Source organism: Aethalodelphis obliquidens, unplaced genomic scaffold (assembly GCF_003676395.1).
Source record: "Aethalodelphis obliquidens isolate GAN/ISIS:26980383/991018 unplaced genomic scaffold, ASM367639v1 scaffold53, whole genome shotgun sequence".
NCBI classification, from domain to species: domain Eukaryota; kingdom Metazoa; phylum Chordata; class Mammalia; order Artiodactyla; family Delphinidae; genus Aethalodelphis; species Aethalodelphis obliquidens.
This window is the reverse complement of record NW_020837997.1, coordinates 1749116-1776126: the sequence shown is the minus strand read 5'-3', so window position 1 is coordinate 1776126 and position 27011 is coordinate 1749116. Positions and strand designations below refer to the sequence as shown.

Below are 27011 nucleotides of genomic sequence, written 5' to 3'. Positions count from 1 at the left end.
TGTGTGTGTGTGTGTGTGTGTGTGTGTGTGTGTGTGTGTGTGTGTGTGTGTGTGTTTTCTATAGCTAAGACAGCAAAAGAGATGATTTATTGTACACATGTTACATTCAGCCACAACTGAGAACAGAACTAGTCCAGAATGTCACAGGTCCAGGGCAAAGGAAGGGACCATTTTGATACAAGCAAGGTGGGTCTCTCAAAGGTGGTTGAGGTGATCAGAATGGCCATAGATGTTCCAGATCCACTGAGACAAGTTCTAGACAGTAGGCAAGCAGTCCAACAATTTGTACCAGCGTCCCTGTCCTCTGGCTTCCCTTGTTCCTGCTCCTGTGGCTTCCATGGGTGTACAAGTTTACTTGGACCTCTGCTTCACCTTTCTTCTTTTGGGCTTCAGCCTGAGCATTTGCTTCTTCCACTTTGCTCTCATGGCGCAGAGGTTTCTCAGAAGATGGCGCTGATGCCGAGAGTTGTGTTTTTTTTTAATTCCTTGATATTGATCAAAGTCTTCATTTTGATCAAAACACTTGCCATATTCTTTACACATATAGAATACCTGCTCACTTGGAATTTTCTGCTGTCCAACGAGGTGGCGATTAACATCAGTATTCTCTGAGATCTCTTCCACTGAGACCATCTCATCTTTGACAATCACAGGTATGCCGCTGGTGGTGTTCTCCACACTTTCTCCATTGGGGTAGACAGGCCTTCTCCCTAACCTGCTTTTCTCCTCTTGACGGGTCTTTCCAAACCAAAATTCCTGGGAGCCACACCACTGGGGTTTACTTGGTAGCACCATGGTGTGGGCCTGTGTTTCCTCAAAAATTTCCTCCATCAGAATAGAATCTTCTGGGACTTCCCTGGTGGTCCAGTGGTTAAGACCCTGTGCTTCCAATGCAGGGAGCACAGGTTCGATCCCTGGTCAGGGAACTAAGATCCTCCACGCCTTGCGGTGTGGCCAAAAGAAAAAAAAAGAATAGAATCTTCTTTCTCACTCTTCAATACACTCTCGATACAAACCAGGCTTGGGTCTTCTCTTTGTGGTTTCAGGCACAATGGCTTATCCACCAGATAAAAATGGGACATCCCAGCAGGCTTTCGACATGGGTGTACCAGGGAAGCACAGTCCCATACTTCTCTGGCATCACATCACTGTACAGGGCCCTCTGGCCAGGGGCCAGGCGAGTCCATTCATTCTCAGGGAAGCAGACTGCTGCAACCTGGAAGGCCACTGACATCAGTAAAGTACTGGCATGTTTGCTTAACCACTATTCACGGAGTGTCATCTCGGTGTTGTCCTCTGGAGGACAGAGAGCTAGACGCCCATGAAGCTTATCTTCTAGTGCAGACAGCCACATAGAAAATAACAGAAAAAAAAAAAAACCACAAAGAGTTTGGGTAACACCAATTGCTAGGAAGAAGATAAGCCAAATCACATGAAGGAAAGTGACAAGGTGAGTGGTAGGGGAGAGATGCTTCTTGGAGCAGGTGGGTCCCTCTGAGAAGGTGTCACAAGAGCTGAGATTGTGCAGGAGGGAAGGAGCCAGTGTGGGAAAATCTGGGGCCAGGGATGGGAGGCAGCCAGATCCAACAGGCCTTGGTAAGGAGTTTGGATACTTTTCTAAAAGCATTGGGAAGCCACTGGAAGGGTTTAATCAGGACAGAAGAAATTCAGTCTCATTCATGATTTTAAAATCTCATTTCAGACGGGTGTTCCTACCAAAACTTGTACAAGAATGTTCATAGCAGCAGTAGTCACAATTGCCAAAAGGTGGAAATAATCCAAATGTCCATCAACAGATGAAAAGATAGAAAAATGTGGTTGCTATGGACTGAATATGTGTGTCTCCCCCAAATTCATATGTTGAAGTCTTAATCCCCAAGGTGATGGTATTAGGAGGTGGGGTCTTTGGGAGGTGATTAGGTCATGAGGGTGGAGCCCCCACGAATGAGATTAGTGCCCTTATAAAAGAGACCCCAGAGAGCTTGTCCAATGGACCCCTTGTCCATTCTGTCATATGAAGTTTCAGTGAAAAATGACGGTCTATGAACCAGGAAGCAGGCTCTCACCAGACACCAAATCTGCTGGTGCCTTAATCTTAGACTTCCCAGCCTCCAAAACTGTGAGAAATAGATTGTTTATAAAGCCACCCAGTCTTATCGTATTTTTGTTATAGCAGCCCACATGGACTAAGACAGGGGTGTATCCATACAATGGAATATTATTTGACCATAAAAAGGAGCAAAATGCTGATACACACTACAATACAGATAAACCTTGAAGACATTCTGAGTGGAAGAAACTAATCACAAAAGACCACATATTGTATGATCTCATTTATATGAAATATCCAGATCAGGATCCATAAAGGCAGATCCATTCGTGGTTGCCAAGGGCTGAGGGAGGAGGGATGGGGAATGACAGCTAACAGGGACAGGATCTCCTTTCAGTAATGATGGAAACATTCTGGAACTAGATAGAGGTGACGGTTGCACCACATTGTGAATGTACTAATGTCACTGAATTGTAAGACGCTAAAATTTTAACTTTACAGTATGTGAATTTTACCTCAATTAAATAATCTCACTCTGCTAAATGCAATGAGGAATACTGAATTGGCTCCAGGACCAGAAAAAATGATATTGGTGGAAAAATTGGTGGAAAAATTGGTGAAATCTAAATCAGGTCTGGAGTTGAGATCGCGGTCACGCATCAATGCTAATGTCCTGGCTGTGACAGCAATGCTGTGGTTATGTTGGATGTTAACACGAGGGGAAATAAGGGGCAGGATCTATGAGAACTCTGTTCAACCTTTTTATCTCCTCTGTAAATGTAAAATTATTTCCAAATAGCGGTTTATTAAAAAAAAAGTCTCATTCTTGCCTCTCTGGGGAATGGGCTTGTTGGGGGATAAACACAGTAACATGGAGACAAGTGAGGGCCTGGGGCACTTGTTCAGGTGGAGATGGGGATGACCTAGGACAAGATAGGGACAGTAGGAATGGGAAAAGAAGTGGTTGGTTTAGGATGTGTTAGAGGCAGAGCCAAGAGGACTTTCTGATTATGGAGGGGAAAAGGATGTGGAGGGAGAGGAAACAGGCATGACTCCTGGTTATGCAGAAGGTGACCCCACTACTAAGAATGGGGGGGACTTCCCTGGTGGCACAGTGGTTAAGAATCCTCCTGCCAATGCAGGGGACACAGGTTCAATTCCTGGTCCTAGAAGATCCCACATGCCACGGAGCAACTAAGCCTGTGTGCCACAACTACTGAGCCCGCACCCTAGAGCCCACGAGCCACAACTACTGAGCCCATGAGCCACAACTACTGAAGCCCATGCACCTAGAGCCCATGCTGCACAAGAAGAGAAGCCACCACAATGAGAAGCCCGCGCACTACAACAAAGAGTAGCCCTTTCTCGCCGCAACAAAAGAAAAGCCCGCATGCAACAACGAATACCAGTGCAGCCAAAAAGATAAATAAATAATCAATTAAAATTTAAAAATTAAAAAAAAAAAGGAATGGGGAATCCTCTGTTGGAGCAGGTTTGGGGGCAAGAGACTTTGCTAGACACAGTCATGAGGTACCACCATGTTTGCGACACCTGCCCCCTCTTAGCCCCTGGCAACCACTAATCTATTTTTTGTGGATTTGACAATACTGGACATTTCACATAAGTGGGATCATATGTCATATCATCTGTGCTCAACACTGACAACCCCCTGCCTGGGGGCATGCCTCAACCTCGTCTGTCTAGGCTTCAACAGCAGGAGTCTACAATAGGGGGAAGGAGACTCCAAAGGGACGTAAGAGCAGGTGAAGATCTGTGAACAATCCTGGGCCAGTGCCATTTTCTTGTCCTCCCTAAACCTGCTCAGCTCAATATTAGGACCTGTACCTCTTTGCACCTCCTCATCCAAGTTTGCAGCTGAGACTCCAAACTCAGCTGGAGGGAGGCAGAGCAGAAAGCCTTCCTCCATTTGTCAGATGGGGAAACTGGGGTTTGTGTATTCATGTCCCTGAATGGCCAGGGGAAGAGGAATTCAATTCCATCCCTGCTCTTAAAGACTTTATGTCTCATCAAGTCTAGAGCTATGATATCCAATGTAGTAGTCACCAGCCACACATGGGCGTTTAAAGTTTAAAATTAATAGAATTTAAAATCCAGTTTCTGGATTACATAAGCTGCCTTTCAAGTGGTCAACTGCCACTGCAGCTTGTAGTTACCACATTGGACAATGAGATACAGAGCATTGCCCGCATCACCAATATTCTATTGGACGGTGCTGGAAAGACTGGGGAATGTGCCCACGGACAGCTGAACCACTAGGTTAAGAGCCCTCCTCCATCCCCAAAGACATCCCTTTGACAATGTGGACCCAAGACCTCATCTGCCCCCCACATGGGACCTGCCTTGCCTGCACTGCAGACCAAACTCTGTGTTTGACCAAACTCTGTGTTTGATCAAACACAGCCCTGTGTTTGATCCTGGCTGAGGGATCTTGGCCAGTGATGTCCCTTTGCAAGTATGATCTTGTTATTCCTTCCAGAAGCCACACAGAACAGACACTCTCCCAGCTACCCCCCTACAGAGGGGGCTCGGAAAGGCCACAATGCATGCCTAACACAGCATTTCTCAGCCTCTCACTGTTGACACTAAGGGTTGGATCATTCTTTGTTGTGGAGATTGTCCTGTACTTTGTAAGATGTTTAGCAACATCCCTGGCCTCCACCCACTAGGTGTCACCAGCGTGACAGATAGATAGATAGATAGATGAGAGATAGATAGATAGATAGATGATAGCTTATAGATAGGTGTACATAGATGCATGTATGGATGGACAGACGAATATGATAGATTATAGATAGATAGATATGATAGATTATAGATAGATGAAGTAGATAAATAGATGAATGGATGGATAGATAGGTATTACGGTAGCTGGATAGAGAGATAGCCAGACAGTATCTTTCATGCTAAGCCAGGGTTTCGCACCCCCAGCACTACTGACAACTGGAGCACCATGATCCTCTGGTTGGGGGAGGGTCCTGTGAACTATAGGGTGTTGAGAAGCATCCCGGGTTTCCATCCACTAGATCCCAGTAGCACCCCATCCCCCAGTCGTGACAACCAAAACGTCTCCGCTGTTAAGTGTCCACCGGGGGTGGGGGGCACAGAATCTCCCTAGGTAAGAACCACTGGCCCAGAAGTACTCAGATCTGCTCTGAGAGCCAGGCTCTCAACCATCACTCTAGGTCAACTCTGTGTGTAAACACAACATATTTTCATGCAACAGGACATACCAAAAATCGCCTCCCCTAGAGTCACCTTCCATAGACCACCTCCCTTACCAGGCACTAAAGGAGGGTGGTCCTCCACCCCAGGAGGCCCCCAGCTTTACTAACTGGACCAGACATGGGGCCAGGAATGCCAATGGATGTCTATCTCCCCAGATTTTCCAACCAGGACTCAAGAAAGAGCCAGTATGATGGTGCCAGTTCTCCAAAATGGGAGCCCATGATGCCAACAGCAGCTGTGGCAGGCAAGCTACACTTACGGAGGAGAAAGGAAGAGTCTAGAGCAGAAGCCAATGTGCAGAGAGGACCCAGAGGGAGAGGGGATGAGCAACTTCCCTGATTCTGTGGCTTTCTGGTTCCCATGACAACCCCACCTTCCATGTACACTTCATCAGTTTGGCCTGATGGCCCACCCTTTTATTCTGGAACATTCCCTGGTCTGTCTCTGTGCTCTTGTAGAGTCCATGCTGTGGGCATCAATCACAAAATCTGGGGTACAACATGAAATCTGGGCTACCCCTCCCTGGAGTTGGCTATCGGGTAGCCCTGCATCCACTGAGCTTCTCCCATGGCCATGGCATAAAGCCCTTATTTCTAATGTGATAGTGTGAGTGGATTTCTGTTCCTGGCAAATAAACAGACAACTAAAAAGCCCACTTACTGGGCTGGTTGCTGCCACCTTGATTTGTGGCAAAAGACAAAGGTCCCCCAAGCTGAGAAGAGGTCAACTGCATTTCTAATCATGGGCATGAGCGTCTCCCGATGGCTGTTTGCATTAAGGTAAAGCTCTGCTGCTCGGTGTGCCTGCGAATCGGCCTCCGTCCCACCCTCCATCCCACCCTCGCATGGGATGCTGGGTGCCTGTGATGAACACACTCCTCTCTCCTGCTCATTATTTCTGACTCACCATCCACATCTGGCATCTCTGACCATCATGACCCTGGTTTATCGGAGTTTGTTCAGCAACTGCATTTAAACCTTCATTCCTTAAACTCTATAAACACATTGGAATTGGGTTTTCCTATTGCTTTTTGCTGATTCCCATGCTACAAAGCCTGGAATTAACTGTAGACCCAGGCTTGTGGTCAATTCTTCAGAGAAGTTTGCTTTAAAAAGATTTTTCTGAGATATCTGCACACATTGCTTATTAATTACAAAGGGGTATGTTGCAAATTTGTGGTAGGAAAAAAATGCACAAGAAGGATCAAATACCATCCAAGTTTAACCTGAATGTCATCATGAGGAGACATCAGATCAACCCAGATGACAGTGTACCAACTCCCCTCCACCCACAGGTGCGTTCCTGGTAGCATCAACATCGCCAGGGAGCCTGGGAGAAATACAAGATCCCAGGCTCCACCCCCAGACCTGCTGAATCAGTCTTTATTCAAAAACAAGACCTGAGATACATACACCCATTGAGGCTTAAGGAGTGCTGAGCTACAGAAGAGCTAGTCTGTACTCTTCAAGAGGACAAAGACAGAGAGTGGAACATTCCAGATTAAAGGAGGCCAAAGAAACTTGACAGCTAAATGCAGCATGTTATCCTGGATTGGATCCTGGGATGGGGGCAAGGGGAGGGGACAGCTGTAAAGGACATTTTTGAGACAATTGGTAAATTTTGACTATAAACTGTGTATTAAATAATATTACTGCATTTATGATATGTTTTCTGAGTTTTAAAATTGTCTTGTGGTGATGTGGGGTTCTGATTGCCCTTGTTATTAGGTTATATGTGATGTATTTAAGGGTGAAGGGGAATGACACCTGTAATGAATTCTCAAATGGTTCAGGGAAAAATTTTGTTTGTGGGTGTGTGTGTGGATAGACAGAGACAGATAGATGAATGGATAGATAGAAGATAGATAGATAGAAAAATGGAAAGAAATAAAGAGAGAGAGGGAGGGGAGAGAGAGATGGAGGGAGGGATGTAGGAAGGAAGGAAAGGAGAGATAGGAAAGGGAGAGAGGGAAAAAGGAAAAGGGAGAGAGAGAAAGCTAATATGGCAAATTGGTGATTGTGGGGGGAAGAAGTATGGCAGTATTTCTCAACGAGGACCTATCCTGCCTTCAAGGGACACTTGGCAATGTCCTGAGACATTTTTGGTTGTCCCAGCTGGGGGATACTACCAGCATCTAGTGGGTAGAGGCCAGGTATACTGTTCAACATCCTACAGTGCACAGGGTGGCCCTACACACTGCAAAGGATGATCTAGCCCCAAATGTCAATAGCACCAAGGCTGAAAAATTCTGCTCTATGAGAGCTCTCGGCACTATTTTTGCACTATGGGAGTTCTTCCTCTAGTCTATAATTTGAAAGTATTTCTAAGTAAAACGTTTTCTGAAGAAATACTCTAGACAAATGCATAGAGACAGACTAGTGGTTGCCAGGGGCTGGGGGTCGGGGAAGGGGAGTTACCGCTGACGGGGACGGGGTCTCCTTGTGGGGTGAGGAATTGTTCTGGAGATGGATAGCGGTTGCCTAATACTGTGAATGTACTAAATGCTGCTGAACTATACACTTTAAATGAGTGAAAATTATGATACGAATTGGACTGGGTTGAATAGTGTTCCCCAAAATTTGTACCCACGGGGAAACTGTGAATGTGACCTTGTTTGAAACCAGTCTTTGGGGAAGTAGTCAAGTTAAGATGAGGTCATACAGAGACAGGCTGGGACGTGGGACCTGGGACCTGGGACCTGGGACCCTTTGCTGCAGTGCTTGCACCTGGCCAAACGTCTCTTCCAGCAACAAAATACAAAGAAACTATAAGGGACTAAAAAGAACTGCGCGCACGCACAGTTGGGAAAATTATGGACAACGAGATACAAAAAGACCAAAAACCCAGTTGCCACTTCTGAAGAGCCGGGAGCGAAAGCAGGGTACTGAGCATGCCCCCTGCACACAACCCCACCAGAGGGGTGGGCAAACAACCTAAGCCGCCCCTCTGGCTCGACCCCTGGACCTGCCCCTACCCTCACCCCATATACGGAACAAACTCACTCCCCCCTCAGGGAGCGAGCAAGCAGGGGAACCTGTTACCTGTTCTCCTTCCCCTCTGCCTTGCCTGAATTTCTCTTCTGGCCTCTTATCAATTTCTGTTGATTAAGAAGGCCAAGAGGGCTTCCTTGGTGGCGCGGTGGTTGAGAGTCCGCCTGCCGATGCAGGGGACACGGGTTCGTGCCCCGGTCCGGGAAGATCCCACATACTGCGGAGCAGCTGGGCCCGTGAGACATGGCCGCTGAGCCTGCATGTCCGGAGCCTGTGCTCCGCAACGGGAGAGGCCACAACAGTGAGAGGCCCGCGTACCGCAAAAAAAAAAAATAAAATAAATAAAGAAGGCCAAGAACCTTAGTCGGTAACAATACTGGATGCAAGTGGGCCCTAATCCAATGAGTGATGTCTTTCCAAGAAGAGGGAAATTCAGACAGAGAGACACAGGGAAAAAACCACAATGTGGTCAGAGGTGGAGATTGGAGTGATGCGTCTACAAGCCAAGGAATGTTGAGGGTTGCCAGCAACACCAGAAACTAAGAAAAACGCCTAGAACGGATTCTCCTTTAGGGGCTCTGGAGGAAGTGTTGTTCAGCTGACACCTTGATTTCAGACTCTGGCCTCCAGAACCACGAGAGAATAGATTTCCATTGTTCTAAGCCACCCAGTTTGTGATTTTGTTATGGCTGCCCTTGGAGAAGAATGCATGTGTTCTATCTCAATTCAGAAAAGAGTGAAAACAACAGAGACTCACCGGGAAGACACAATGTATAGCCCAGCACTCAGGCCACCAGGAGCTGCCCACATGTCTGCTCCAGGTGGGCACACAGTTGGTGCATCGCCTCCTTAGCAGTGGAGGCCAGAGGGGCCGGCATGGTGAAGGAGGCCCATTTCCGGGCCTCCTCGAAGGCCAGCCTCAGCCGCCCTGGGTGCCCACACTCTGGGAGGCTGGTTCAGAGCAGGTCCCTCTGCATCAGGCTCAGCGTCCTCCTCGAGGCGGCCAGCAGGAGCTGAACCATCTCTTGCCCTTTGTTTCCAGAGAGGGGTTTCACCTCCCAGTAAGCACCTGGGTCCGTGAGCACCTGCCGCACAGTGTCTAAAACGCCCCGCTGTCCTGAGCAGACTGAGAGGATGAGGTGGCCCCTTGGGGGGCACTTGGGAGGCAGCCAGGGGACCCTCCGAGCACGGTGGACAGAGGCTACCTCATCCACCGAATCCAGCAGGATCACAAGGGACTCAAAGTTTAGGCAGGAGATGGTGTGGAGGAGGGTGTGGAAAAACTGTACCACCCTGGTATGGGCCTCCAAGACCTGGGCAGGGGGCAGGGGTAGCCCATAGGCCAGGCACACCTGGAAGCAGATGCTCTGGAGCAGGCCTTGGGCGTCGGAGCTCATCTGTGACGTCCCCAGCAACCATAGAACGGTCACTGTCTTGTGGCCAAGCAGCCCTGGCATTTGCTCAGCCAGCTTGCACATCAGAGCAGTCTTTCCGATGCCCGGGGGTCCAAAAAGCACCAGGGGTGGGTGGGGGTGGCCGTCGCTCTGCTGGAGCCGCTGTCCCAGCTGGGTTAGGAGCTCCTGGTGCCCACAGAAGGTCTGGGGGGCCTCGGCACTGAGCCCCAGGTGGTGGCGGATCTCCTGATAGAGCCAAGCCAACTCCTGCCTGCCTGCCTCCAGTTTCTGGAGGCACTCGAGGACCTGATGGTTAGCCCTGGCCACAAACTGCTCCCCCAGCTCCTTTGGGTACCGTCCATGAGCCTTGTTTGGGGGGTCCACCAGGTCTCGGCTCCATGCCAGGTGGTGGGCCTTGAGAACTCCGGGCTGCATGTCAGCGATGCGCTCCTTGAGGCTGCTGAGAAGGTTCTGGGCGTCTGTGTCCAGGCAGCCGGCTGCAAGCTGGTCCACTATCTTGAGGGCGCAGACCTCCAGGATGTGTTTGTTGAGGTCTTGGATATCTCTCAGGAAGATGGTTGCCCCCTGGTCCCAGTCTACTGCGTTCAGCAGGTCCCGTTCTATTTCCTCCTCGATGGCTGCAAAAGTGGAGGAGATGGGAAGTGAGTGTGGTCAGAATTATGTCATCAGTTGGCTCGAATGGGAGCACTTGGTAGACACATTCCGGGGATGGAAACATTGGTTCTCAAGCTTAGTGTGTTTCAGAGTCACCTGGCATAACCACAGACAACATGCAAACGAATGCACTCCAGTGTTTTCCAATAAAACTTTATTTACAAGAACAAGCAGTGGGCCAGGTTTTGTCCTTGGGCCATGGTTTTCTGACCCCCGTCCCAGAGCATGCAGCAGCTGCCCTGAGGACCTGTATTCTCCAGAGCCAAGAGCTCACACTGACTTCTCCCTGGAGGCCATTGTTTTGAAATAGCAGTCAGACTTGAGGAGTTATTTTTGAAGCCTCCCTGGGCTCAGCAGAGGATCCCAGCTCTCTAGCTGAGCGAGTCAGGCCCTTGGAGACAGGACTCAGTCTCAGAGCCAAAGACAAGAACCACTCAAAAATCCTCCTTGGACTGACCTCACGTGCCCCTCAGCCCCATGAGTGAAGGTCAGAGACGAAGGCAGCTAACAGTCCCCAAACAGGATCCTTCTTGGACACATTTTGGCATGAACTAATCCAATACCATCTGTTCCGCCACCAGCAGGCTGTGTGACCTTAGGCAAATCACTGCACCTCTCTGAGTCTCTGTTTCCTCCCTTGTAACACGGGTGTACTAGTCCAACCTTGAAGGGGCTGTTGTGAGGATTTTCTATGAAATAATGCTTGTGAAAAGCTGAGCACCTTATGCTGAAGGAACAAAACTAAACTCAAAAGTTTACAGTCTGTGATCTTATCTTCTATGATATGGTTGAAATAACAAAATAAATGAGATGGAGATGGGTTAGTGGTTACCAGTGCTGGGGTTTGTGGGAAGCGGTGAACGCTGCTCTAAAGGGACAGTGGGGGGATCCTCGCGGTGAGGGAACAGTCCTGTGTATCGACCACGGTGGTTACTCGAAGCTACACAGGTGAGAAAATTGCAGAGAAGGAAATGGGCGAGACAAACATACACACACACACTCACACACACAAATAGTGTTTGTACAAGTGTGCTCTCTCTGGATTGTGACAATATCCACTTCCTGGTTGTGTAATAATATTGCACTCTAGTTTTGCAAGATGTTACCTTTGGGGGAAAAATGGGTAAAGGATACCTCTTCCTCCTTTTTTTTTTTTTCTTTTGGCAATTTCCTACGAATCTCTATTTCAAGATAAAAATTAAAAAAAAAAAAAAAGTTGAGCGAGGTGCCTGGAAAATAATATGCTCTGAAGGTGCCGTCCATGACGTGCCCCTGAACTCCACAGCTGTTTGTGCTTTCTGCTGACGTCAAGGAGTTTCTATTTGTTCTTTCAAGTGGGACTTCTTAATGGGCGAGGTTTGACATGATTGCTTAGAGAGCTCATTGTTGGATGAGATCACGGCCGGGACAAGACCCTTTAGATCCCTATAATGACTCCATTAGGTACTACCTCTGACTAGTTCCATTTTACAGATGAGGAAAAGGAGAGTCCAAGCTGCCCAAAGTCAATACGGCTGGAAAGGGGCAGGGCTGAGATGTAAATCCCGGCCCATCCCATACTTGACCCCAGACGCTGATTACAGTCCCGATGTCAGACATCTCTATGAGAGCAATTAGCTCACTTGGCTTTGTGTCACAGAGCAAGCAATAGCAACATGGTAAGTGCACAAGAAACAGTAGCCTTAACATTATTATCCATATAAAAGTGTATTCAAAATTGATATGTCAGGACTTCCCAGGTGGTACAGTGGTTAAGACTCTGTGCTTCCAACGCAGGGGGCATGGGTTCGATCCCTGGTCGGGGAAGTTCCGCATGTCGCACAGTGGGGACAAAAAAAAAAAAAATTGGTATGTCATTACTAACCTTAACCAAAGGGTCAAGGTTAGGATCACCTGTGATGTCAAGTAGGCCTCAGGTACCCCTGATACGATGGGATGGGGAGGGAACTTTACCTCTGCAGTCTTCCTCCCCAAAACCTATAATCCCAATTTAATCATGAGAAAATACCAGCCAAGCCCAGATTGAGGGACATTCTACAAAAGACCTGGCCAGTACTCCTCAAAATCAGTCAAGGTCATGAAAAACAAGGTCATGAAAAACTGTTACAGCTCAGAGTAGCCTAAGGAGACAAAGGACTAAATACAATGGGGGATCCTGGGACAGAAAGACATTGATGGGAGAACTGAGGAAACCCAAATAAAGTCTGGAGTCTAGTTACTAGTCATGCACCAATATCAAATACCGATGTTCATTTCTGAGTTCTGGTAAATGTACCTCAGTCACGTAAGATGTTAGCATTGTGGGAAGCTGGGTGAAGAACCTTCGGGAACTCTACACTATCTTTGTAGCTTTATAATGTTGTAACTTTTCTGTTCACCTAAAATTATCCTGAAATAAAAATTTTAAAAATTGGTATGTCTTTACTAGAATGTATATATATAATAGATAATAATCATATATTTTAATAAAATTAAAATACTATTAATAAATATCACTACATTCAATATCTTTAACTAAATCAATATATTTAATATGTTGATAAAATGAATTCATATATTTTATAATGTGGGTAATATAAATTCATATATTTAATATTTTTGATAATATAAATTCATATATTTGATAGTATAGATAATAGAAATTCATATATTTAATAGTGTAGGTAATATAAATACATATATTTCATAGTGTGGGTAATATAAATTCATATATTTAATACTGTGGGTAATATAAATTCATATACTTAATAGTGTGGGCGATATAAATTCACATATTTAATACCGTGGGTGATATAAATTCATACACTTAATAGTGTGGGTGATATAAATTCATATATTTAATAGTTTGGGTGATGTAAATTGACATACTAATAATCCATAAGCTGACATTACTAACTCATAAATAATAAGAAGAACCGATCTCTTGCTGACAGCCTGCAGTGGGGCAATGGCTTGATCACAATGCATTTTTAGAAAAACCTTTCTGGTAGCCAGTGTGGAGGATGGAAAGGGCAGAGGACAAGGCCAGGGATGAGAGGTAAGGGACCAGCTGGGAGCTGGGTGGTGGACTCAGACAGTCACAGGGGGGGAAGCCCTATTCTCCCACTTGGGCAAAAGAGACTCCTTCTTCCTCTGCCTCAGTTTTCACCTCAGAGGCAGGTACATTGATGAAGGACGACTCCTTAGCAGGGGACGGCTCTCGACTAACACAGGGTGACCCACTCTTCCAGTTTTCCTGGAACTGTCCTGGGTTTGGCCCTAAAAGTCCAGCATCGTGGGAGTGGCTCAGTCCCAGGCAAACAGGTATGGGGTCATCGTAGTACACGTCCCCCAAAGCCAGGAGCCTGCTTGGGAAAAGGAAAGGAGCCAGGGAAGGAGAGAAGAATCCTAAGAGACTGAAATTAACCAGGACTTGACTTAACTCTGTTGGATCAGAAAAATAATCTTTCTCAGAACTAGGGCTCCAGGAGCTAGGTTGGTTTGGCATTTATAGAAATGCAGGCTGTGGCATTTGGACAAAACGTGATGTGTATTTTAAACGGGTGGATGTTTCCTCGGGACCCGCAAGGGGAGTCCCGGCAGCCTCACCTGACCGGTGGTAGCGGTGCCACTTCTCCTGGGTGACGAGGCCCAACCTGCCGGCCTCCTGGGCTCCAGAGCGCAATGCAGAGATCAGGGTGGACTCCTCGGGCCCACGGGCCTCCCCGCTGCCCAGGGTCTGCAGCAGGTAGGTGGGGGGAACGGCGTTCTTGTCTGTCCAGAAGCGTCGTGCCACCAGCTCCAGGTCACGTGGCCTGGCGCTCAGCTGAGCTTTCAGTGCCTTCCACTCCTTTTCCTCGATCAGCGAGGGGATGGGACGGGGGCCGTACTGGTCACCCACGAGGGCCTGGAGGAGACAGGGGTGTGGGGAGTAGAGGTTCAGATCTTGGCTTGGGCACTTAGATCTGTGACCCTGGGTGAGGCATGCCGAGCCCTTAAAGTGGTCCTGGTGGTTGTACCATGGAGACAATTATATTAAAGGAAGCAGATAGGTTAGTGGGTCCCCAGAGGAACAGTACCAGCAATGGCTCTCTTGACATGAGAGAAACCATTTTGGCCTAAGCCATTTTGTGATCTAAGCCTGGCTGCAATGCTTGTCCTTGAACACATCTCAGTGATCAATGATCTTAAGGGAAGTGAGGGAATGCAGGAATAATGGAAAAGCAGTCAAGAAACAATAGTCCAGTGATAAAAAGAGTCCCAGCTCCTCGTCAAGGGATATACATATAATATATCTTTGAGTTCTGCAGGAACTAAGACCCCTACCCAAGTGGAGGGTAGAATGATGACGTGGACCCTCCTGACTTCAATCAACTAAAACTTGGACTCTGTGAACCTTTGCCCCAATTCTATGCTGAAGTCTCCTCTGCTCAAGCCCCTTCATGAATATACATGTACCCTGAGATTCAAACTTCCCCAGTTTTGCTGTTCGGGGAGACACTGCTTTGGGAAAGGTCCCTGGTGTTCCCCTTACTTGCTGCAAGTCATAATAAATCCTTCTCCTGATCTTCCACTCGTGAGTGAAACAATATTGCCTGCCATGCCAGTAAACAAAGGATCTTGCGGCCATTGAACCATCATGCTACAGCCTCCCGGATGGTGAGCCCTGAGGAAACTCAGGAGGGAAACAGGATGCCTGCCGTCAAGGATTCCGCCACTGCAGCCACCCCCAAAGATGCACCCTGAGGAGACTCAGGATGTGAAAACACAGGATGCTGGCCCCAGATAGCTGAGGTGCATATCAAAGGAATAATTTCAGTGAGCCCAAACTCTTGCATCTTCCCATACGTAGGAAAGCAATAAATTCCTTAACTTAAGATATCTGGTTTTCTTTAACAGTAATCTTTTGATATTCTTACTACATGGTCTTCGTTGCAAAAACTCCTATCTATATATCCTGGCTTCTCCTTTTCCTCTTTGGAGCAGCCTCTCTGTGTTATTTGAGATGCTGTCTCCCAGGCTTGAAGTCCTAAGAATGTCCACCAAATAAAACATAACTCAACTTTTAGGTTGTGCATTTTTTTTTCAGTCGACATGATTTATCTAAGGATCTTAAACTGGAAGACTATCCTGGATTATCAAAGTGGGCCTGAAATGTAATCCCAAGAGTCCTTATCAAGAGACAGGCAGAGGAAGATTTGACACAAAGGAGAAGAAGATGCTGTGACAACAGAGGCAGAGACTGGGGGAGTGCAGCCACAAGCCAAGGAATACCTGGAGACCCCAGAAGCTGGAGAAGACAAGAAGATTCACCCTGAGAAAGCTAGGAAGGAGTGCGACCCTGCTGATACCTTGATTTCAGACTTCCGGCCTCCAGATTGTGAGAGAATAAATTTCTGTCGTTTTAAGCTCCCTGCCCCCCACATTTGTGGTCATTTGTTATGACAGCCACAGGAAACACCTTGTTTACCGATTACTAGGTGTTGGCTTGTCCCAACAGTAGAGCTGTGACAAGAATGAAGACCTCCCTTGGTTCTGCTCAAATCTCACGCTCTGATGTGGCCCTGGGGGCAGGACTGTCCCCAGTAGCAGCCAGGGAGCAGGGCCAGATGTGGGGGGGGTGGGGTGAACATGGGTCTCCGAAGTGCCGGGTGGATCCTGTCTTTAGAATTTGGTATTTTGTTCCTCATGGATTTGGGGGGTCAATTTTGATACTAAAAATAAACATTGCATTAAAATATTAATTATCTTGATAACTAAGATTTTGGAAGGATTTGCAAGGTCCCTGGGTCGTTTGGGCCTGGGGGAAAGCTCAGAGATCATCCTCCCTCCTGTCCCCCATCCCCCATGCCACCTGGAAGCTGCATTGTGCTTTTTTTTTTTTTTTTTGGAAAAACCAGAAAATGTATTTTATCATCACTCCTCTGCTTACAAAAACAAACAATAAAACGTCTATGAAGGCTTTCCATGACACTTAACATAACCCTTAGCTTTGGCCCGTAAGGCCCCTGTGAATTGGTTCCCGCCTCCCTGTCTCTCCAAGTTTATCTTGTACCACGAATCCCCTTTTCCATTTTGCTTCTGTCACATTGACCTTTCTGTTTCTATAATAAATGTGCTCATTCTCACCTCGAGCTTGCACAGGTGCTGATCCCTCTGCATTGTGCTTTTTTTTTTTTTTTTTTTTTTGCGGTATGCGGTCCTCTCACTGTTGTGGCCTCTCCTGTTGCGGAGCACAGGCTCCGGACGCACAGGCTCAGCAGCCATGGCTCACGGGCCCAGCCGCTCCGCGGCATGTGGGATCTTCCGGGACCGGGGCAGGAACCCGTGTCCCCTGCATTGGCAGGCTGACTCCCAACCACTGTGCCACCAGGGAAGCCCTGCATTGTGCTTTTGATTGCCTGCAATTTGAGTTGCAAAATCGAATTCTTCCTGGAGTTCATTTTCTCCCCACCTCCCTTTTTTCTTTACAAAATTTTTTTCTTTTCTTTTTTCTTTGAAACACAGCAAAATGATCAATCATCAGGCTCAATCATCAGCAAAATTAGAAGACTGGAAAAAAAATGTGTGAAGGAGATACGTAAGCCAGATGATACAGCCTTTCAAACATTAGGATGTATTTTAAAGCAATAATTAAAATTGGTAACTATACTCAACACTTTTTAATAACCTATAAGGGAAAAGAATCTGAAAAAGAATATATATGTATAACTGAATCATTTTGCTGTACACCTGAAACTAACACAACATTGTAAATCAACTATACTTCAATAAATAAATTAATTAAATTAAGTGGTTCAAACTTCCAGTTGTAAGATAAATATGTCCCGGGGAGGTAATGTACAACATGATGAATGTAGGTAACACTGCTGTAGAGTATATCTGAAAGTTGCTAAGAGACTAAATCCTAAACATTCTCATCACTAGGGAAGAGCATTTTCCTTTTTCATATCTATATGAGCGGATGGGTGTTAACTGAACTTATTTAATAATCATTTCACAACACATATAAGTCAAGTCATTATGCTGTACCCTTTCAGTGCTACATGTCAATTATATCTCAATAAGATTGGAAAAAAAAAGAAAAACTGATGCCAACATACAAAGAAAAGTATAGAACAAAAGAATGAAAACGCAATGGTAACTGTATAGATAAAACTTGGTACATAATAAAGAAAGCTTTTCACATCTGCTGCCAGGTCTTAGTCTTTTTTTTGAAGGAGACAATCTCTAAGGCAGCACTAGAACTTCTGGAAGTGCTGGAAGTGTTCATATCCTTGCTGTCCAATTTGCTGGCCACTTGACACAAGTGACAACTGAACCACTGTAATGTGGCTGGTGCAACCAGGGAGCTGAAATTTTCTTTCTACTTGACTTTAATTCATTTAAATTTAAATCACCACATGTGGTTCGTGGCTACTGCATTGGGCAGTGCAGTTTTAAGGCCAAACAGGCCTCATCTATTTGTCTTTATTTCCCTAGAAAACCGTTTTCATATGGGGACCACCCTCTCCTAATTCCTACATTCTTATCTCCAGGAGAGGTTTTTCTGGGAGCTGCTCAAAGCTTCTTTGTGATGAAGATGTATTGGGCAAAGCTACTTTCCTGACTTTTTTCGTCTGTACTTTCTAGGACAGGGGTAGGCAAATTTTTCCAACAAGGGCCAAATAGCCAATATTTTCAGCTTTGCAGGCCAGACGGTCTATGTGGCAACTACTGAACGCTGCCATTGAAGCTGGGAAGCAGCCTTGGGTGATACGTAAATGAATGGGTATGGCCGCGTGTCAATAAAGCTTTATTTATAAAAACAGGTAGGGGGCCGGATTTGCCCCATAGACTGTGGTTTGCTGACCCCTGCTCTAGGATTTATGAGCCAAAATGCTATAGTTCTTGGTGTATCTGAAACTTGGTGATGTAATAAATCAAAACACTGGAATATCATTTGCTGGTCATAACCCAAACCATTAAATGTGAGCTGGGGGTTGTTCCGGTGTCAGAGGGAATGTAGTTGGGGACGAGAGAAGACCCTCATTGGTCTCACCTAGGGGGGAAGTTTGCCCCTGAGGCAGGCTCCAGATAGGGCCACAGAGTCTGCTCCCAACACCATGGGGCACATTGGAGAAAAAAATTTTCGATACCCTGTAGATTTCCACTTTCTCTATGGTTTTCTAGGACCTCAACGTTCCCCAGACAAAGTGAATGAGGTGAAAAACCCGGGGGAAGTTTCGGAGCAAATTCTAAGATCCCTTTGGGCTTCAACACTCTGCTCTCCAACTCACCTGCTGCTTCTACTTGACTGCTAATGTCTGGATCCCAGCTAGCTCCGCAGAAAAATGAATGCTGTGATTGATTAGCAATGTCTGCCACAGGCAGGCTACAAAGATTGGGTATGAGAGCAGAAATGCCACCCACTTCCCTCCACTGACGGGTCTGGATAAGAAGTAGGGGCCATATCCTGGTGGTGGAATGAGAAGTAAGAGCTAATCCATCCCTCCCAAGAGACTCACAACAAAAGCTGGCCCTATGGATGTTTTCTGACACTAGCCAAGCTCCTCCAAGCAGAGTTCCGTGGTCATGTGGTTGGTGGCCTCTGTGTTCCGAATACCCCACCTCAGATCAACCACCTGGAAATAACAAGCGTGGGTTTGTCAGGAAGGTGGTAGGATGGGTGATTTTTTTTAAAATTCCCTTTGATAAAGGTGTAAAATTTCTTCAGTAATTAAAAAAAATTTAATTAATTAATTAATTAATTAATGTATTTATTGGTTGGTTGGTTGTGTTGGGTCTTTGTTGTTTCTCTAGTTGCAGAGAGTGGGGTCTACTCTTCATTGTGGTGTGTGGGCTTCTCACTGAGGTAGCTTCTCTTGTTGCGGAGCACAGGCTCTAGGCCTGCAGGCTTCAGTAGTTGCAGCACGCGGGTCTAGGGCATGTGGGCTTCAGTAGTTGTGGCGTGTGGGCTCAGTAGTTGTGGCACACGGGCTTAGTTGCTCTGAGGCATGTGGGATCTACCCGGACCAGGGATCGAACCTGTGTCGCTTGCGTTGACAGGCGGATTCTTAACCACTGTGCCACCAGGGAAGTCCCTCTTCAGTAATTTTTGATAGCCTCTCCTCAAAGAGGGATATCTGGATCAAAAGAATTTGAATGACACCCATAATCCCAGTGTAATCATGAGAAAAATATCTGACAGACCCAGATTGGAGACATCCTGCAGGACACCTGGGCAGTTATCCCCAAGACTGTGATGGTCATGAGTACAAAGGAGAAGACCAAGGAGCTGTCCCAGCCACAGGAGAATGGGAAGCTGTGACAACTAAACGTAACAGGGTTCCCTGGCCAGGGTCCTCAACCAGAGAGGGAACACGAATAGACGACCTGGTGACAGTCAAATAAAGTCCAGAGGTTGCTTAATGGTAACGTCCCGATGTCCATTTCTTAGTTATGACAAACATGCCCCAATAATAGATGTTCACAATATAGGGGAAGAAGTAGGTGTGGGGCATATGGGAACTCTGTACCATAGGCAACTTTCCTGCAAATCTAAATTCTGAACTCAAAAATTTACTTAAAAACATTAAAAAAATTTTTTAAAGAGCTTGGGCATTTTCAAACTGTTCCTTTTTAAACAAGGACATGTCCACACTTGTTCGCAGAGCTTTCTTTGCAAAGGAGGTTTTCGTTTGGCCAGAATCAGATGTGGCGAAGTCTCCTTGGCAACCGCAGGCTTGTGGTCCATTTTTGCCTGCTAGGCAGAGGCCGGCCAGGCAAAAGGGTTCAATTCAAGTAGTGAAGCTGACCCCACAGAAAGCTGGGTGAGGAGAGGGGGATGGGAATCAGAATGCTCCCTGCCTTCCTAAATTCCTTTGTCCAGAGGGAAAGACATAAAATTCCTAATAAACTACAGCATGGGGTGAAAGAAGTACAGTACTGGATGTGGCTGGAGGAGGAACGGGAGAAGGAAAAAGTGTCAGCCACCAGCTCTGTGCAAGAACCTTCATCTCTCTGGACCACTGTCTCTCCGACTGCGTCTTGAGGATGTTTACTGTGTTAGCCACACAGCACCTGGTGGACATTAAAGGGATGAACACGGGGTGTTTCATCGGTGCTCAGCACCTATGTTTTCCTTTTTAGTGTCTCTGCCATTGAACTATGTCTCATGATCAGTGGCGGGCAAAGTCAAATTCCCATCACAGCACTGCTTCTTTCTTAGTAATATATAAATGCTGGTGGGGGCCGTTGGTGTGATGGATGACAGTTGTAAATGGCAAGGAGGCAGCATCACCTGAGACTCCAAAGACAGTTTGTTGGTTTCCGCTTGGAAATGTGCAGGCAGCCACATCCCCGCCCTGGGATCGGTGCACTCTATTTGGGGCCCGTGGTGACTGCCCAGCTGGTACACCATTAGTGTCCCAGGAAAAAGGCACGTCTCACCTGCCTGCCCACCCCGGATATCCCACGGCCCTCTTAGATGCCCCCGAAGCTGCCCCAGTGCAGGGAGAGCCCGGGAAGGCAGGACAAAACAACAACAAAAGTGACAAGCCCAAGGAGCAGGGTCGCAAGGCAGCCACTCCTAGTACTTTGCCGTACCACCTGTGCTGACCGCAGTGCCTGTGGCCACGACCCCTCCACTCTCCTTTTTTAAGAAGACTTTAAGCCTCCGTGGTGTAACGCTGGCACAGGGTCCCTCTAAGCAAAGACCCCGTGTGACTGCCCGGGTGGCACACCCTCGTTCCCTGACGCTGAGGCAGTGAGGAACAGTCGGGCAATTACCTCAGACATCAGGCCGTGCTTCTGGCAGAAGGTCTGTCCTACGGGGTAGGCGGTGCTCTGTAGGGCTTCCCTCTCTGCATCTGTATCTGCAAGGAGTGGCATGGAGGATATGAATAGGAAGAACCCAGAACTCTTCCCTGCCCCACGGCTCTGCTTTTAGCCTCATTTGCTCCCACCAAGGCTGGGACCCTTCACAGTGAATCAAAAGCTACAAAAAACAGGAGGAAAACCAGAAAGACCAACTACGCTCGGGACTTTCCTGTTGTTACTGCTCAAAGTCCCACATCCCAGGAAACCTCTCAGTTCCAGCTAACCAGGATGGTTTGTCACCTCAGGTTAGAATTGCCAGATAGGGCTTCCCTGGTGGCTCAGTGGTTGAAAATCTGCCTGCCAATGCAGGGGACACGGGTTTGAGCCCTGGTCTGGGAAGATCCCACATGTCGCAGAGCAACTGGGCCCATAAGTCACAACTACTGAGCCTGCGCGTCTGGAGCTTGTGCTCCGCAACAGGAGAGGCTGCGACAGTGAGAGGCCCGCGCACCGTGATGAAGAGTGGCCCCCGCTCGCCGCAACTGGAGAAAGCCCTCACACAGAAACGAAGACCCAACACAGCCAAAAATAATTAATTAATTAATTAATTTAAAAAAAAAAAAGAAAGAATTGCCAGATAAAATACAGGACACCCAGTTGATTTACATTTCAGATAAACGATGAAAAACTTGATAGCCTAAGTATAGCCCACTCCATAGATCCCAGAATTTGCATGTCTGATAAGCCCTGTTCAACTTGCACTTGGGATGAACACCAAATCATGTATTCGCATAAGTATGCCCCTCTCTGCACACTAGTTGGGATATACTTACGCTTAAAAGATTATTGGTTGTTCATCTCAAATGCAAGTTGAACTGGGAGCCCTGGTTTTGTTGCTGGTGGTGGCGGTTTGGTTTTTTATTTTTGCTATAACTCTGGCAGCCCTACCTATAGAGTAAACCTGGATTCTGAGACTTTTCCCACCACTTGACTTCACTGTGTGGCCTTGTGCCAAGTGTCAGGCTATCCTCGGTTTCCCCCTCTGTAAAATGGGGTGATGCCTCTACTTTGCAAGCTCCCCAAAGTCAAGAACCTCTGCCTGTCTAGGTCACTGATAATTTCTCAGCCTTCAACCCAGGGGCTCAATAAATGTTGTTTTTGGTATAACTCAGGTGTTTTTGGTTTTGTTTTAATATCCGGAGAAGAGGTTATTAAACATTTGCCAGTACACACCATGTAGTCTTTGCCTTCACGGAGCTTACGGCCTGGTTGGAGGAGTCAGACATTAAATAAACACATAACTTGAATAACTACAGCTTATGGGGCCTGGGGCTTCATGGGTTCCAGGACCTGCTGGAGCCCAGTATGACTACAACACATGGGTGAAGTAAGAATCAAACCAGATATAGCTGAGGAGTGAACAGGGTCCCCTTCATGCAGAGCCTTGTAGCTACAGGAAGATTCAGGCACTTTTTAAGCCTAGAGGGTAGAATGTTCATCATTCATATTCGTTGCAATATCATTTGCTACTCAGAGTAACTCTGTCAAGTCAGGCTCTGAGCCTGGCTTATGGAAGAGGAAACAGAGGGTCAGGGAGGCTCTCCCTCACCAGTTCCTACGTGGGTCACTGTCCCGGCTGCTTTCACATCCAGGTGTCTTAGAGGACGCTGAGAGCCATGCCCATTACCCTGGCATCCCCTGAGCTCTCAGCCCTGCCCAGTCCCTTACCTGAGACCGTCAAGCTGATGAAGATGGCCACACTGCTGGATGGAAGTGCCGGGAGGGGGCCTGACTGACCCTGGAGAGGCCGCCGGAGGGTGCCCGGGCGGAGGGGCCTGACGTTCATGCTGCCCGCCCACCTGGACAGTCCTTCCCCAGGAAAGGACCTGGGCCTCAGAGACCTCACGCCAGTGGCCAGATGGCCTTCCTAGGAGGCCAGCCAGGCAGGGCCATCTGGAGTGGGGCTCCCATCTCACTCTCTCAGCTCCCCTCGGCTACCTGCAGGGCTCTGTCACCTCCAGCGCCCCCGGGGGGCTGAACCAATGGCTCTCCACTGCTCTGCTTGGTCTGCGAGCGCTAATGGGGAGAATGTTGGACAGTGGCGTCCCAGCCGAGGACCCTGGATGTTGACTCCTCCAGGCACCGGAGTCTTTTGCCCCTCAACCAATAGCTCCTCACCCCGGGAGCTCAGCGGTCACCATAGCAACTGTGGTTTCCTGGCGCTTGGTGTTGGGGCCCAGGGACCAGCCAGCCTCCCAAACACCTGGGTCTCTTGGGGCTCCATGAAAGTTGAGCCTGGGCCCAGCTGTGCAGATGGAGGCTGTGCGATGCTGGGAGGCATGTCCAGTCCTGGCAGGACAGGCAAGAAGGACAAACTCAGTGGAAACCCCCCCACACACCCCATCCTGTGCTCACCGATGAAGCACAGGTGCCAGGTGTACTATTTAAGCCAGCAGTCCTCAACTGGGGGCCATTCTGCCCCCCCCCGCCAGGGGACATTGCAATGTCTGGAGACATTTTTGGTTGTAACGACTGGGAGAAGGGGAGCTACTGGTATCTAGTGGATGGAGCCCAGGGATGCTGCTCAACACCCCACGATGCACGGGATGGTGCCACCACGGAGAATTACCAGCCTGCAAATGTCAGCAGTGCTGAGAAACTGGGCAAGCAGCTTTAAGTCAACTCTAGTTGAGTCTCTTTGCCTGCAGGAAGTGTGGAGCCTGAGGACCGCTCTCCTTGGTAAGAAGGGAGATTAGCAAGTCCCCAGAGGAGCAGTTAAGGACCTACCCATATGAAACTGAGATGTGTTCCTTGAAATAATCAAAAACACCACTTGAACACCACGGATGGATCTTGAGGGCATTATGCTAAGTGAAATGAGTCAGAGAAAGACAAATACTGTATGATCTCACTTACATGTGAAATCTAACAAAAGCCCAACTTAGAACAGAGAGTAGAATGGTGGTTGCCAGGGACAGTAGGGTGGGAGAAATGGGGAGATGTTAGCCGAAGGGTACAAACTTCCAGTTATAAGATGAATAAGTCTGGGGATCTAACGTATAGCATGGAGATTATAATGAATGATACTGTATTATACACTCAAAAGTTGCTGAGAGAGTTAAATGTTCCCACGGCAAAAACGAAATGGTAATTATGTGACATGATGGAGTCGTGTTAGCTAATGCTATGGTGGTAACCATCCCGCAATACATAAGCACATCAAATCGACACACGATATACCCTAAACTTACACAATGGTATATGTCAATTATATCTCAGTAAAGCTGGGGGGAAAATAATCAAAAACATGATCAGGGAAAGATCTTCTCAGGATGGGACCTTATTGAAAATGCTTTGGTGATCTTGGTCATGCCCACCCACCTCTCAGTGTTAGTAAACCACAGACAGGAGAAATGGATACCTTGCCATCCATGGGCTTGCTTGGAGTGCCGGCTCCTCCATCACCTTCTTGGAGGACTTAAGCAAACAGCCTCTCTCCTGGGACATCAGCTGCACCTTCTGTGAAATGGGAGTGAGAACAACTCAGGGGTGGGCTAGGGTGAGGAGAGAGAGGCATTCACCTCAGGATCAACATGTAAGGAAGTACAACGTGCCTGAAAATCAGAATGAATGCCAAAAGTTCTGTGAGGAACAAAATGTGAACGAAATATTTGGGAGAAAGGTAGGTAACGTCCCCACTTTACATACGGGCACTCAATAAATAATGTTATCAGTTCTACCTAAAAGTCTGAACTTTTTCATACCTTTTCCTTCTCTGCCTCAACTTCCCTTCCCTGCCTGTCCACCCAGCAAAGACTCTGCTGTTCAGGGGTCACCAGGACCACCCTAGGTTTGGAGGATTCACTAGAAGGACTTGCAGAATTCACAAAAGCTCTTTTACTCACCGTGATGGTTTATTGCAGTGAAAGGACACAGATTGGGACTTCCCTGGGGTTAAGACTAGGGGCTTCCACTGCAGGGGGCGTAGGTTCAATCCCTGGTTGGGAAACTAAGACCCCACATGGTGCGGCCAAAAAATAAAAAAAAGATACAGATTAACAGCGGTTGCCTTTGGGCAGAGAGTTTAAAGGCCTTGATTGGAAGGGAAACTTACTTCTCATGATGTAAGCTTTTATACAACTTAAGGTTGATTTTAAATATTGCATTTTCCATTTTAAATGCTAGTAAATAACAGAAAGGACGCCATCCCATTAGTCTTTCAGAGCTCCAACATGCCTCTTCTAAATGAGAGAAAAACAGTGACACTTGATGTCTGTTTGATGCTGTCTTATTTTTGTAAATGTTTTATCACTAGAACTGTGAGCTGAAAGGAGATTGTGAATGTAAGAATATTGGTTCTGTGAAAAAGATTAACAAGCAAGTTCTACTTGAGATTGGGTAGTTAATGAGGGCCTCTTTGAGAAAGTCACCAAAAAAAAAAAAAAAAGATGCAGATGAAAACAGCCAAGGGAAGAGGAGGTGCATAAGGCAGGCAGCATCTGGGAAAAACAGTGTTGAGCTTCCACTTGTCCCCTCCCAGTGGAGTCATGTGGGCAGCCTTTAATTCTCACAGCAACAGTGTGTGACAACACGCATGGTGTACTGCCAACCACAGAAACTTACCTTAGCCTTGTTGTCCAGGGTTTTCTCTGGTGTTGGTCACATAGACATGGCTGACCTCAGTTTCCAGCCCCTCCAGAGGTCCAGCTGATACTACTTGGCCCAAGTCCCAAACTATAAGTCACATTGTTAGCATAGATTATCTGGCATATCCCAAGGTCCCCAGGTAAACCAAGACACTTTTATCAGGCAGGACGTTCCAAGGACTTAGAGATCACCTCCCAGGAGCTGGGCAAGGGCCAAATCTTTCACGTTCAGAGTGTGGACAACCCAGGCCTGCTGAGTTAATTCTTTGCTGCACAGACTCAATAAATATTGTGACACTGAGTTGACTGTCACCATTTTATGGATAAGGAAACTGAGGCTCAGAGTGAGAACTTTCACTAGTCTGGAAGGGCAGAGTCAGTGAGCGAGTGCTGGTCTGGGACCCTGTCCTCCAGGGAACTCCCAAGGCCAGCCTGGCCATCCAGCCACCTTCCCACAACTCACTGGACCCTCTGATTCAGGTGCACCCTGATGACCTCACCCAGGCCCCAGCTCTGGACTCCAATGTTGGTTTAGGCTTTCTCTTAGCCCCTCCTCACAAGTCTCCTGACCTTGAATTTTCATCCCCTAAATCTCTGTTCCTTCCCCCATTTCCCTGGGTCCCCAGTAGACCCCTTGGACCAGACCTCACTCCAGTGCATGGCCATGTGCTCTTGGTTACCACCTCCTGACTAGGAGGATTGGAAGGTTTTGACCTTGACACACATGCTAGGCTTTTTTTCTATTCCTCTAGCCCAGACTTTTCCAATCTCAGCACTGCTAACATTTGGGACCAGGTCATTCTTTGGAGTGGAGGCCATGTTTTGCATTGTAAGATATTGAGGAGCATCCTGGCCTTGACTCACTGGATGCCAGTAGCAGACACCCCCATACACACACGCACGCGCACGCACACACACACACACACACACACACACACCAAGTTGTGACAAAAATCTCTGCAGACATTGCCAATGTCTACCGGGGGCAGAATCTTGCCCGACTGAGAATCCCTGGTCTACACTGGTCAATTCATTTCAGTCTCAATGCCTTTGCACGTGCCATACCTGAACTAACCATCCCGAGTCCTTTCATGTCATTCACATTTTCAGCTTAAAAGTCACCTCCTGAGAGGCTCTCCCTGATCATCCCGTTACTCAATTACCTCCCAAGTCACTCTCTATTTTAATTCTCTGCACAATACTCACCACCAGCTGAATTTTCTTCTTTGCT

General features: G+C 47.4%; 1 protein-coding gene across 1 annotated transcript in view; it reads right to left on the bottom strand.

Moving 5' to 3' along the window:
* NWD1 (NACHT and WD repeat domain containing 1) overlaps positions 1-21184 on the bottom strand; it is a 67177-nt gene extending 45993 nt beyond the window's left edge. The window contains 6 exon segments of the mRNA XM_027084577.1: positions 553-559; positions 9053-10318; positions 13944-14241; positions 18842-18958; positions 21105-21148; positions 21151-21184. Coding sequence (XP_026940378.1) covers positions 553-559; positions 9053-10318; positions 13944-14241; positions 18842-18958; positions 21105-21148; positions 21151-21184 — 1766 coding nt within the window.
* Positions 21185-27011: the final 5827 nt, after the last annotated feature.